The sequence below is a fragment of the Carex rostrata genome, chromosome 12 (genome assembly GCF_964058835.1).
Source record: "Carex rostrata chromosome 12, lpCarRost1.2, whole genome shotgun sequence".
Taxonomy (NCBI): domain Eukaryota; kingdom Viridiplantae; phylum Streptophyta; class Magnoliopsida; order Poales; family Cyperaceae; genus Carex; species Carex rostrata.
Genome location: NC_135929.1, coordinates 5,797,354 through 5,811,832, shown reverse-complemented (window position 1 = coordinate 5,811,832; position 14,479 = coordinate 5,797,354). Strand labels below are relative to the sequence as shown.

Genomic DNA, 14,479 nt, shown 5'->3' with positions numbered 1-14,479 from the left:
ATGTTGAAAGGGGAGTGCTATTTTGAGAGCATCAATTTTATTTTTGAGTGCTGAGAGATTTTTTTTACTTTTAATACAATTTTACTCCTTATTAAGTACTTTCTTATTATGGTTCTAATTAATTCCTATTATCACTTATGGAAGGGAAATTAATGTCTACGTAGGGCATGAAGCTGTTTTTTGTTCAAATAATTTATGTTATTAATTCTTACCTAATAGAGTGGAATAAGAAAAAAAATTTATACATGTACAAATCTATATTGATTCGAATTTAGAACAACCCCAAAAAAATTTCTAAGTAATTAATTGATGAGGTAATTCATTGAGATTAGTCAAAAAAAAAATGTAAACAAATTCTTCTCTATTTGATCCAAGGCAAATTATTTGAATAAAAAAAAAGATGGTCGAATTTGATTAGTTCCAATATGTACAATTAAAATAATGAAAAAATATATAACATGTTACATTTTGGAAACTTTTTAATTGAAGAGTCATTGACTAATCTTTAAAAGTTCATAATCATTATGTAATTCTCTAAGTATTCTATTTGTTAATTACAATAGATAATTTTATTTTGTGGATATAATTTATTGTACATGTGCAAATGGATTCGATGCAGATTGGATAGTGATAAAAATTATATTACCACATGTTTTTATTTTTCAGATACAGAGATACAGATACAGATTGGATACTAAATAGATACAAATACAAATTGAATATTAAACAAACATGAATACATATCGGATATTAAACGGACAAAATAATATTTTCTTCAATGTTAAACTTGTTATCTTATTATAAGATATGACAAAATAGCCAACATAAGTAAACAAAATAGCCAACATAAGTAAAATTTTAATCAATAGATACTTACAAAAATAAATATTTCTCTCTAACATATACAATTCTAAAACAAAAGGATAAAAAATACACATCAATAACATTTGTATCCGTAATGAATATGCACAAATAGATATCTGAAAATTTAAAATAAAAATATAGATATAGATAATTATTATCAGTATTTGCTTCCGAAACCAAAACCATATTCATATATGTATCTTCATAACTCATATGTACACCTGTATCCGTATCTTATATACAAATTATACTTATAGTTTGCCAAAAAAAAAGTATACTTATCCAAATATCTGAATCCACAAAAGTTCGAATACATATTCAGATACAGACGGATATTAACCGATCTGTCTGCAATTTTGCACCCCTAATTTATTGTATTTTAATGCTAATATTAATCTTGAAGATAAACTTAATTAGTTTATAATATAATCACGGTCATGTGGGCAAAATCAAAATAATTACATTACTTATTTATGAATTCCATAAATATACAAGACTGTCATGTGTATTGTGAAGCCTCAAATATTTCCTTTATTAATAGTTACTTAATTTAAAATAAAGATTGAAAGAAGAATTTATTAAGGACAAATTTGGTCTAATTGCGAAAAAAATTCTCTCAGCTCTCAATAATAAAATTTTTGTGCTTAGAATAGCGCTTCCCATGTTGAAAAGAGGCAGAGAGTCAAATTAGTGCTGCCGTGCCGGTGATTCAATGATGGATATTAGATCAAAATCAATGATGGAGACCGTTCAATCTACTTCTGCACGAATATCAAAGTCCCCCATGCATTCCACTTCTGATCGGATTGGTCCGCATTATGGATCCAAATCTGCTCATTTGCTTGAGAAAATAAGCACTTTTTTTTTTCTTTTTCTTTAAGTGTTTATATAGATGAATAAGGTGCTTATATAGATCAACTAAGTGTTTATATAGAAGATTTAGACCGCTACTCTTCAATGATCTCAGTGGATCTCACCTTCTTAGCATAGCGGACTTCATTTTCTACTGCTTTTGAAGAGAGATAGAGAGAAAAGGAGAAGAGGAGAGTCATATTCTCAAAAATAGAAGCAGATTTTGGTTTCCCAGATTATGATCAAACGGCCCTGATCAAAACTCAAAATTTGAGTTACTTCATGGCATAGCAAGGGCTGCAGTGATCATAGTGACAAATGAATAGTTTGGATTCGGTTCGGCGAGGTCAAAAATTCGTAATTCGGGTATAATTCAGGTATAATTCGGGAATGATTCGGTACAAATGTATAACCAGGAAGCAAAAAAAATCCACTCAAATTTAAATTGTTAATACAATTTATGTAATTCTTAGCCACAAAAGATTCTAATATCTACTCAAATGGTCACTGACATGCTTTTTGTGAATTGAGATAGGGAACATAGAGATCACATGGCCTGGCAGGCTTTTGTTCAAATTCGCGTTTCAGACATGCTTTTTCAGACGAATTTTTACATAAAAAATGCGAATAATTCGCATTTTATTCAGTCAAAGGTTCGATCAACGTTTAATACGCTATTCAGTTCGATAATATCAAAAAAATAAATTATTCGTGAATTAAACGCGGACCTTGTCACTATGGCAGTGACATGTGCTGGTATAGACCAATAAATGCCAAGGTTATGATCCGGACTCTTCCCACTTACAGGTATTTTCGTAGTATTGTTTATAAACAAGGATCATGCATTGAAGTGCCATAGCGGTATTACCGTATTAGGAGTAAAGCTAGAGTGTGATGTGCTCATCAAGAGAGTTTAGTGAGCACAACTCTAAAAGTATATCAGATCGACTTCAAATATAGAATTCAAACCGTTGAAATCTATATACTTCATGAGTGATACATGTACAAGCAAAATTTTGAAAATTTCAAGTTTATTTGCTACAAGGTCAAGCGGTCAAAGGAATGAACATTTTATAAGTTAATTTATAAGTTGTTTTATATATTCAATTTTTATCATTTCTTTGACCGCTTGACCTTGTAATAAATAAACTCGAAACTTTCAAAATTTTGCATGTACATGCATCACTCATGAAGTATATGGATTTCAACGGTTTGAATTTGACATTTGAAGTTGATCCGGTATACTTTTGAAGTTGTGCTTATTAAACTCTCTTGATAAGCACATCACACTCTAGCTTTACTCCCGTATTAGTATATATTCAATTCCTAATTTTAAATTATATTTTGCTGCCGAGGTCGCAGTCAAAGATTGCCATCATGCTGTTGTCTGCTACACACATATTATAATTGGGCAAAAAAATAGTGATAAGAGTAATAGAATAAAAAATTGGATGCATTTTCCTCGCTCGATTTATAAAAGGGTTTTTAATTGATTTTGCTATGCTTGCATCAACCCATAGTTAAGTTATTTTTTTTTAGAAAAAAGAAAAATAAATATGTATAATTTATCAACTTTTCTTCGAATAAATAAGTTAATTTAACGGTTGTGCCTACATAGTTCAGCTAACACAAGCAAATATGTTACCTATACATTTGGTATACTATATATATCATACAATTAAATTATTATCATATCATCATAATTATATTTTAATTCAAAGTTCCAGATGTCAGTAGTTATTTTCCAATTACTAATTTATTACTATTAAATATGCAAAAAGTAATAAAAAAAAAACTATGTAATTGAGAGATGTCTTTCACAAACATGTTCTAAAAGCCTTAAAAAAAAGCCATGAAAATTGTATTTTTCCAGCTCTATATACATGTTACGTATGCACTTTAATTGCCCATTAAAGTTTTCTTTTGGCAAGCAGAGGTATATAATTTGGAGTGGCGAAAAAGCTCGTAGTGCGTGGCTTAATCGTGATTTGTTATTTGTTCGCTAACAGTTTGCTTTTACTGGATTGAGCTGTTAACGAGCCAACTCATCACTAGCTCGGTTCAGAATTAACGAGTTCAAGCTGGAGCCTAGCTTGCGAGGCATCAATTTGTGAATTTGTGTGCATTTTTTATTGTTTAGCTCGGTCTAACTCTGTTCAGTTCTGTCCAAAAAATTTGTAAATTTTATTTTCTTTTTAAAAAAAGATTCAGTTAGACCCACTGAGCTAGCTCATCAACTCCCGAGCTAGTTCAGTCCAGCTCATGACGTCGATTTCAATATGAGATTTCAGCTCGAACCCTAAAATCAACTCGCTCGTAACGAGTTCAAGCTAGATCCAACTCGTAACGAGCTAGCTGGTTGTCACCCCTGACATTTATAATGAAAAATTATTGTACTATGCTAGCGATGCTGCCAAGTGTAAACTGACACAAGCAAGTTGGCACTTATGACACATAAATTGGATAGTTATGTTTTTTAATTTGACGCTGCAACCAACATTTAATTCAGTGGATGAAGAATGGACATCGGCATTTTGTACTTAACTACTTATTGCTACCTAGAAACTTTATTTTGTTTTTGTTTTTTAGTCAATAGCTTCCTTTTCATGGTAGGTAATCTCAGTAGCTGAACTACAAAATTTATATTGTAGACGTTAAAACGTAAAATGTAAAAATATTTAACGTCTGGTGAATAAGATTTGAATCGAAATTTTCACAGCTGTAGTGTGGAATTCTAACCAATATGTTACAAGTATACATTTGATAATTTATTGAACTATATAGAAACATAAAAGGAAATAAACTTCAATTAAGCTTTAATATATATAACTAAAAAAAAATAGGAATAAATAAGCGAGTGTGTATCCTCTGAAATATCTCATATTTTGCGTGACCGACGTGTCCGTGCCTATTCGGGGATAGCGAAGGGCCAGTATTATTTGAGGTTTGAGATTCGTGCATAACATATTTGAATGGTTGAGATTTTTCAAAAAGTCGCACAAAATATGAGATATCTCAGAGGATGTGAATTCTAAATAAGATCCCTTTCGATTGCATTAATAATCGCCCATCGATGAACTGAGATCACCAAGTAGTATGCTAGCAATAAATTTGGATCCAGTGCAATACCTTGCTGTGTAGAATGAGATCTGAGTCGTTCATTTTAATCTGACACGAATCACAAAGCAAAATTCTTTATGTTCTGAATACCGATTTTTTTATTTTTATCCAAAATATAAATTGAATTTTAAAAATTAACCGAACCGGTTGTCAAATTTTAAATCTACCCAAACCGGTTAACCGTTAACCGTTAACCGGACCAAATTTCCGGTTAACGGTTAAGCGAACCCAAACCAAATTTCCGGTTAACGGTTAACCGGACTCTTTTAAAGGGTCCAGTTAACCGTTAACCGGAAATTTGGTCCGGTTAACGGTTAACCGGTTTGGGTAGATTTAAAATTTGACAACCGGTTCGGTTAATTTTTAAAATTCAATTTATATTTTGGATAAAAATAAAAAAATCGGTTCTGAATAGATACCAAATTAATTTTAAAATGGCAATGGATATTGAAATAGTTCAACAAATTATATTAACCCTTTGATCTAGTGACAAAAAATAACACTTTCTATATACGAAATTGTGCGTTTAACACCTGAATGAAAGTTCTGTATTAAAACAAAAATTAGTAAACTAGATCGCTATCTTTCTTATAAAAACTATATACCTCTGGAGAAGAATTTACATCCTCTTTGATAAGAAGACCATCTTTCTTATCAAATATTGAGTTCGTCTATAATCCAATTTTTTTAAATCTGCCTGTTCAGATAATTATGCTCATGAATTTTAAATTGACCTGCATTAAGTTAAAAGCTATGGTTTCAGACAAATTCAAAATTTATATTAGAGAATACGCACTCACTCGAAACGACATCCCTTTCATTTTTTAACAACACAATTTTGAATATGACGATACACTTCTGGTGCATATACATATGCAATAGTATACGTAGATGTAATCTGAATAAATTCTAAAATTTACAAATTAAATAGAATTCTTTCGAGAATTTTAATCAAGAAAAGAAATGTAATAACGTATTAATATAATCTCAAATTTATTACATAATAGAGTTGGGGTGTAAACAGAGCGAATTCAGAGTGGATAATGCTATTATCAAATTCATATCTATGTTTCACTGAGCAGATACGAATACAAATACAGATAGTAAATGAATGTCAAAATGCAAAATCAAATTCACCTTAAACGAATACAGATACGAAGCAGATAATTCATGAATACAAATTCGAATACACATACAAAACGAATAATTATCAGATAATTGAGTCATATGAACTTAGGAGTGAAAAATTTGAGGCGAGTTCAAATTTAAATTCGTTCCTACTTTATAAACAACCAAATTAATTTATTTTTAAACTTTTGGTCAGCCAATTTCAACAGAACACAAAATCTAGACCATATGTCGAAAATGGTGTCAAATGAATTCGACAGATAATCCTGTCATACGATAGATATTTTATCGGATATATTGATAAACAAAGAATTTATGTTTAGTTATTATGTTCTGACATCAAAATATCAAACCCATGTGTTTCTATTTCATGGAAGCCACATAATTGAATACACAAATGCAGTCCACAGAAGATTAGAGAGAGAGATGGAGTAATGGACACAAGATGACAACAATACTGGTATTCGGATTGGTACTGTACATTTAATCTAGAGTAAGAGTGAGGTTAGTGAGAATAGTATGCTAACTCTAAATTCGGAATAGCCGCTAATTCAACATTTCAATGGAATAGCATAATAGTAGCTAACCTGAGCTATTTCTTGTGTTGAGAATAGCGTTTTTTTCACCCAAACGTGAAATAGTGAGAATAACATGCTAAAAATAGTCGCTAACACAACTAACTCTGCTATTCCTTGGCATCCAAATGCACCCTAAATAAAGTAGGGTCATGTGGGAGCGAAAACTAAAGCCGAAAATAGGGCTTAGTTCTACTCATTATTTAAAATTAGTCTAACTAGATAAACAAGCAAGACATGAGTAATAATATTTAGATTGGCTGGAAAAACATAAAACTCTTTCCGAGTTTGGATGAAACTAATAAATATTGGGTAATAAGTTATGGTTGGGAAATAGAAAAATAATTAAAGTTTTCACGCGCACATGTAATTTTTATTGAAGTTATTGCCCTATTAATTAATGTGGTAAATCGGGGATATTAGATTTTTAACATAACAGTTTTGGCTTCATGAAGCTCACAAACCATATGCGGCACTGGTTTGGTTCTATAATCTATGCGCTGCATGAAGTCAAAACTGCTTTTCTAAAATCTATAACCTTAAACGGTGATACACTTCCCGCGGTAGATCGATCAAACATTGTACTAGGTTGGTATAGAAACATTCAATGCATCGGCATCAGCAACTGCAACAGCTTTCTAAATTACTGTGGAATCACTTTGTTATTCATTATAAAAGGATGAGGATCAAAAGCCCCCAAATTTTTATCTATGAATCACTATTGCATCTCTGAGAATCCAATAGACAGGAAGTACTAAGTACTCCAGTCTATCATAATACAACACCTAGACACATTTGTATGAAACCCCAAAATATTACAGGTGACAGTGGCATGGTAGTGGATGATAGATGGTAACAAAAGTAAAAACAGTACTAAATCTTCAATTGAAAGCTGCCACTCATTTGTTACTCTGGTAAAGTCCATTGATGATATCCTGACAAAAATCAGAGAAACAAATTAAAATGGTTAACAATTAGATCCTAGAAGCAACTTTGTCATTGTGCTGCCAGGAATAGTGCTCTTAATACCTGATAATATTTTAAAAGTTGAGGCCGTTTCTTTTTGTATGTTGGTGTCAGCAGGTCACGCTCCAGATCAAATGGCACTGGATCAAGATGGATTGCTTTTATGACCTCGAAACCTTTCAACTGTGCCAACAGCATCAAACAAACAATAAGTATAAAGTTATCAACAAAACATAATGCAACGGTACAAATTTTATCATTCATTATTTCTTTAAGGACAAGTACTGTTAATATATTCCAAGCTCACCATAAACTTCATTATTAGAAAATGTCAAAAAGATTTATGCCAAATATTGTACCAAATACGAGAAATGAAAGGAGATACTTCCACATATTTCGACTAAAATGAAATACTTCAATTTTCCTGCAAGTGCTAGCTGACTTTGTGTGTGTTTATGCCTTTTTCGGTGATCCAGCATAGCTACAAGGGTAATTACAGAAGGCCAATAGGAATTTTAAAAAAAAAATACCTTCTTTTCTTTAGCAAAAGATTTTATTTGGCCTAAGATGTACTCTTTGACTTTAGGATTTTCACAAAGTGCCTTGAAATCACCAGTTATCCCATTTGACTGGGCCCAATTTTCTATGGCTTGCATATTTGGATTGATCACGGCAACAAGAAATGACTCGAAGCTATTTCCATAGACCCAAATCTGAATAGAAAAAGTAATTTGATTATAAGAAAAATTGTTATAAAAAAAGAACTACATCATGATGTTATGCCAAAAAAAAGACAAAAAATAAGAGGTTTTTATTAACATAGGTAAATCTTCTTTTTTCACAAAATGCAAATGTGCAAAAAGAAGATCCCTTCAGTGAAGATGTAAATTAAAAAAATCAAGATGTACCGAATCGATTTCGGGAAGGTTGCCATAAATATTCTCCAAATTTTCAACAGCAACATACTCTCCTTGAGATAATTTGAATATATTTTTCTTTCTGTCAATAATTTTCATAGCCCCATCAGGCTGCCATTCGCCAATATCACCTAAAATCACACGAACAAAGATGTTTATGGCTCCAATGTCAAGATAATCATAGCAACTGCATAATTTTCTATTGTTTCAATATTATTTGTTTTTCCTTTTTATTTTTATGGTGTACAAGAGAACAGAGATGAAAATAAGGACATAGGCCAGTAAAATAGCACCAATCTGTTAATTACAAAAAGGAACATACCAGTATGAAACCATCCGTCGATGAGGACCTCCTGGGTGAGGTCATCCCGCTTGTAGTACCCTGAGAAGAGGCTCTCTCCACGTATACAAACCTCACCTCGCGGGATGGCGCCGCACGCATCGTAACCCATCTCAGGAACTGACTCAAGCCGCACATCGATGTTCGGCACTGGTGGGCCCACGGTACCCAGCATCGCTATCTCGTTTGGCAGTGACACCATTGTCGCCGCACATGTCTCTGTCAAACCTGAATAAGATGTAGCAAGATGTCAGAAGTCAGCAGCAAGTAATATTTTGCCAACCATAGTTTTTCCTGATATAAGTGAGCTTATCCTAAAAAAATACATACCATAACCTTGAAGAACGTGGGCACATGTCACCACACGCATGAACTCTTCGACGTGCTTTGCAAGAGGAGCTGCACCAGAGATAATAACCCGCACTCTCCCACCTAACCCTTGTTTTACCTAGTATCATAATAAAGACATTATAACAATAAAAACAGAAACCACATAAAAGCAAAGACAATGATGGAATAGAGTTAAAGAAAGCTAATTCCCAAAACAATTACCTGAGAAAAGACAAACTTGTCAAATACAAAACCCGCATTCTCCTGTTTGACTCCATTAAAAATATTTCCTTTTTTACTGGCAGTTAAAAGAAAAGGAAAGAAAAAGAAAAAAAAAATAATTTAGCCAACACAATTAATAAACAAAAGATTGGCATTGTTCTGTTTATTAGAGGTGCTCGTGTATGGCAGACTTGAATGGGATACAGATGAAAACCTTTAATGTTTCTATTTATATTCATTTGTTTGGGATTCTCCAGGTTTAAATTTATAATAATAAAATGTTTCTACCAGAATCTTTTTACTTTTCATATCCAGAAATGAGTAAATCAAAGATTATACAAATACTTACTAGTTATAACCAATACCAAAAAAAGTCTTCTTCAGGAAACCCCCCGCAGAGATCTTCGCTTGCAAACCTAAAAGGTAGGTCCCAGTGACCAAATTAAGTAAAAAATAAATGGAACTTGGAAAAAAAAATTATTATGCAAACAAGATTGAAAATTCTTTGCTAGTCTATTAACAAAAGTCAGAAAGGCATCACAAAACCTGAATAGATGCGATCCAATACACGGGGAACAGCGCAGAAAATTGTGGGTTTTAGCACCCCCAGGTCTTCAACTAATCCTTTAACATCCTGTCAAAACTACAAGTTTAGATAGAATTAAAGTAATTTAAAGCATAGCTGAAGTAATAAAAATTATAACATGATATCCTATAAACATTACAATTACGATTAAGGTAGCAAGATGCTATGCATGAACTAACTAAATTTAAAGGACCTTTTATGCAAAAGTGAAGAAAAGAAAATTGATATTTTGTATTTGCCAAAAGCCAGTATGAAGTTTTACTGGTTATAAATCAGCTACATACACCTTTCTTATTCTGAAAGTGCTTCCCTAAATCCTAATACAGTAATACTCAAACCCCAAAATGAAGGTAAAGATTGAAATAAAATGGGTAGCAGGCTAGCAGCAATATTATTTCCATTCTTGGTCTGATCCCAATAGGATGACCAGCAACACCTGTACATGCCAGTAAAAATGCAGTAAAACATGAGATGATCAAATTAGCACTGAAAAACATACCCCACACCAAAAGCCAATAGAAGCACCGTGATAAATGAATACCTCTTCAACAACTCGATCAAAAATATGTGCTAGTGGTAAGTATGACATGTACACATCACCTGCAGTAACCTGTATTGGACAAAGAAATGCAAAACAAAACACATATTATTACATAACATCAAGTTGCACAGGTAATATATGACTAAGGATTTAGTTTCAAAATCATTAAACCTAAAATGGTATATAATGTCACTATGGCTTACTAATATTAAGCACACTAGGGCATTTCCTATATTTTCGGCCATAAAATTGGGTGTTAGAACCCATCCTTGGTATATCGCAGTTCAATACTGATATTATACCAGAACCTGCACTATATCAACACAACTGAATAACATAAATTATCAGTGTGAGCACTAACCGCTTCATTTACAGACGAAAGCAACCGAGTTACACCGGAAATTACAGACATAATGCTTCGGTTAGAAATCAAAACCCCCTTCGGATCACCAGTTGTACCACTAGTGTACATTATGGTACATATGTCATCTTTCTCCTTTACTGGGAGATCATACTGTTTGTCTCCTCCCTATAGGAAAAGGAAAAGAAGTACGATTAAAAAATTTCTAAAAACAAGAAAGTAAAACATACGAGTAGCTGTAATATGCAATAAAGGATGATCTGGTGCTAATAAAGCTAAATCAAGACTATACTGGGTCGAGTACTAAGTACACTGTTTAGGCTTAACTGAGGCTAAGAGAGGGTTTTAATTGGGAGTTAGATGTTATTTTAAGGGATCCCACTGGCAGGTTTTATGTACCATAAAAAATGAGAATAAATAAATATTTACTGACAAGGAAACATATTATAATGACTTGGAACATACCAGTAACAAAAAGTCACTCCACTCATATATTGCCAAGCCATGCTTTTCTACCTCTTCTCTTTCTTCAGGTTTGACCTTGCCAAAGCTAACAATAGCTGAAACATAAAGAAAATACACTTATCACTAATCACTTATTTGTATCTCGTTCTTATGTATTGCTAGTTTGGCAACACCTACACCCGGACATGCATCCCACTTAATGATCATTTACCTCCACCTAATTTTGTGATGTACCGCCGTTGTAAATATTTTTTGTTTCTTTAATGAAAATTTTATTAGTAGGTGATTGCCTGCTACCTTTAAAAAACAAGACATGTAAAAACTATTGGCCACCAAAGGATACAATTCCACTAGCTTACTTTACAACAATTAGATATTTGGCATGAATAACTTACTTTTCAGGAACTCGGTTGCAGCTGGTAATGTCTTGAGCAACTGAAAAATTTAAAGCGATAATTTAGTCAAACATTTCATATGTCAGTATTAGAGGAGGACATCTTTGGATTAGTGGTACCTCTCCGATTTTCTTTTCCTCTGCAAATGCAATTTCAACTTCTGCATGGCATAAAATGAACTCTATAGCACCAGCACCTGGTTACACGATTAAAAATTAATCATTAATTTGGTGTTGTGACAGAGACATCCAGATAACAAAAACTTGAAAAATAAATAGAAGTAAAGAAAATGTACCAAGAGTATCGTATAAAGGAACACAGTAAATTCCATGAGCATTGCAAGCCTACAATAATAGAAAAAGGCAGCATCAACTAAAGACTCCACCCAAGCCAATTTGTACTGGTATGAAGCTTCATTATTTAGTCCCTACTTTCAATTAACACAAATACACTCATAAAACCACAAAAAAAAAAAAAAAAAAAATCTGACAAATGTGCTTGGGAACAGTAGTACCATTCCTTGATACTAACTATAGCACTCATACCACATGTTACCAAGAACTAAATATTATATCCAAGGTAAGAAAACGCACCTCCATGCTCATGATCCACTCGGGACAATTAGCGCCATAAATACCGCAGCGGCTTTCCTAAGAACAAAATGGAAGATGCACATTTTCAATTTTATAGAAATTTCAATAAGAGATCAGTTAAAGAAAATCAATTCCGTGGGCAAAATAGTAAAAATGCTCTTACCTTTTCAATTCCAAGGCTCCTCATAGAAGTTCCAAGCTTGATAACGATATCATATACATCTTTATAAGTTTGCCATATGTATTCACCTGCCTAATAAAGCACAAGAAAGTTAACTATATTAAAGGGCTCACAATTCATATAATTCATAAAAGTAAATTGGAAAGTATCACTCCACACCAATTTATTTAAAACATATCGATGTAACACTCCTTTTGCAAGTCCTTGAAAAATGCCAAAAGTAACCCTCCAACCAATTTTCTTTGGTAACTACCAGAAAAAGTACCTACTCCTCTAGGCAAAACCATTTACCCTTTGTAAACCTCAATTAAATTGTTCCAAAATAAGAATTTTGATGGCATTGTGCAAAATTTCAGAAAGAATAAATGTATGTACATACCTTCCCATCTACAATTTCACGATGACCGAGCATTTGGCTGTTGGGGTACTTCTCCACAGCAAGTCTGTAATAAATGTATCCTCTTAAAAGTTTAAACCAACAGCTAAACATTATACAAGTAGAAATAAGCAAAATAGTAAAAACACAAAGTAAATGCTGAGAAGAAGAACAGAATAAGTTAAAATCAGATGAAATCTCATGTAGGACCCTGTAGAAACTGTTCAGTTCTGAAGTCCCACCAAAACCACTATTTTATTATCGAATTTAAAAATGGATAAAACCACTAATTTAAGCGTATATCTCACCAAATATCGAATTTAAAACCAAGCCGTGGAAACCCAATATAAGTACTGATTCTTGGAATGTCAGAGATTCTATTTTGTACTAGATAATCTCACCAAAGCTGTTGAAAGAATAAAATAAATAAAAAGGCCAACTTCTCAGCATTTTCTGTTGACTACGCGCTGTACTTAAAATCTCAGTTCCTCTGAGGATCTAATTTTTAATTATTGTAAAAAATGGAAAGAAAAAAAAACTGAGGAGCCTAAATTTTTTTTAGTAAGCACTTTTAAAACATTTTTTTAATTAAAAAAAAGCTGGAAACAGTCAAAACTCTTACTAAAGCGCATCTACAACGATGCAAAAAGAGACAAAAGCCATTTCATTAAAAAATAAAATAAATGCCGATAATACCAAACAATAAAATTCTATGTCAATACGCTTCAGTAACAAGTATAGAGATAAAAAAAAAAAAAATGGCACGAAATACACAGTTAAAACCTAAGTTACCTGAAAATATCCCAGCACGAATCAAGACCTGGGATTGGAGGCGGGAAGCCATCCTTGGCAAAGGCGCTCCGATATGTGGGTCCCACCGACGGGGCCCCATCGGTGCCTTCTCTCCCCCTCTCCACTTCCACCAAGTGCTTCATTATCTCTTATCTTTCTCTCTCTCCCCCCTCTCTCTCTAGATGGTATGATTCCAAATAAATTTCTTTTTCTAAATAGAAAAAGGGAGCACGAGCAAAGAAGAGAAGACATCTTGGAGCTTCTATAAATAGGTCAGAGGACTGGAGGAATTCATATCCTCTGAGATATCTCATATTTTGCGTGACTTTTTGGAAATTATGAACCGTTCAAATACGTTCTGCACGAATCTTGAATCTCATATAATACTGGCCCCCGCGCTATCCCCGAATAGGCACCGGACACGTCGGTCACGCAAAAGTTGAGATATCTCAGAGGATACACACTCGGACTGGAGAAGGAAAGATATTCCAGCTTCAGATCATCTCCAGTATTTGAAATAGTTTCTGTAAATGTGAATCGTCTGTTTTGGATCGGATGGACTAGATTGAACGTGGCTTCTTGTACTATTAACGATGAAGAGAGAAGTATCGACAGTTATACGTCTGATTCAGCGTGAACCGTTCGACCTGAAACGAACGGTCAGATCTTTCCAAATTTTGGGGAGGAGACTATTCCAGACGAAGTCCTGCGTCCATTTGATTTGTAAGAATAGATTTGTATTTTTTTTTCTAACTTGAATTGCTCGATTAACTGGAGTTATTTATTTCCAAATAGAACACGGAGGATTTGTCAGGATTGGTGTCAGACGTAATTGCTCGAATTTTTTTTTTTCATTCGAAGATATGATTATCTTC

General features: G+C 33.1%; 1 protein-coding gene across 1 annotated transcript; it reads right to left on the bottom strand.

Moving 5' to 3' along the window:
* Positions 1 to 7,182: 7,182 nt before the first annotated feature.
* LOC144563723 (long chain acyl-CoA synthetase 4-like) lies at positions 7,183 to 13,894 on the bottom strand. Its single transcript, XM_078313215.1, has 19 exons — positions 13,605 to 13,894; positions 12,816 to 12,879; positions 12,419 to 12,508; positions 12,256 to 12,312; positions 11,958 to 12,006; positions 11,782 to 11,858; positions 11,663 to 11,702; positions 11,268 to 11,362; positions 10,803 to 10,970; positions 10,400 to 10,510; positions 9,861 to 9,948; positions 9,664 to 9,730; positions 9,315 to 9,390; positions 9,093 to 9,210; positions 8,745 to 8,990; positions 8,414 to 8,553; positions 8,036 to 8,218; positions 7,569 to 7,688; positions 7,183 to 7,474 (listed from the first exon to the last, which is right to left on the bottom strand). The coding sequence occupies exons 1-19, from the start codon at positions 13,745 to 13,747 to the stop codon at positions 7,439 to 7,441; spliced, it is 1,968 nt and encodes a 655-aa protein (XP_078169341.1). The 5' UTR covers positions 13,748 to 13,894; the 3' UTR covers positions 7,183 to 7,438.
* Between the last annotated feature and the right edge of the window lie 585 nt (positions 13,895 to 14,479).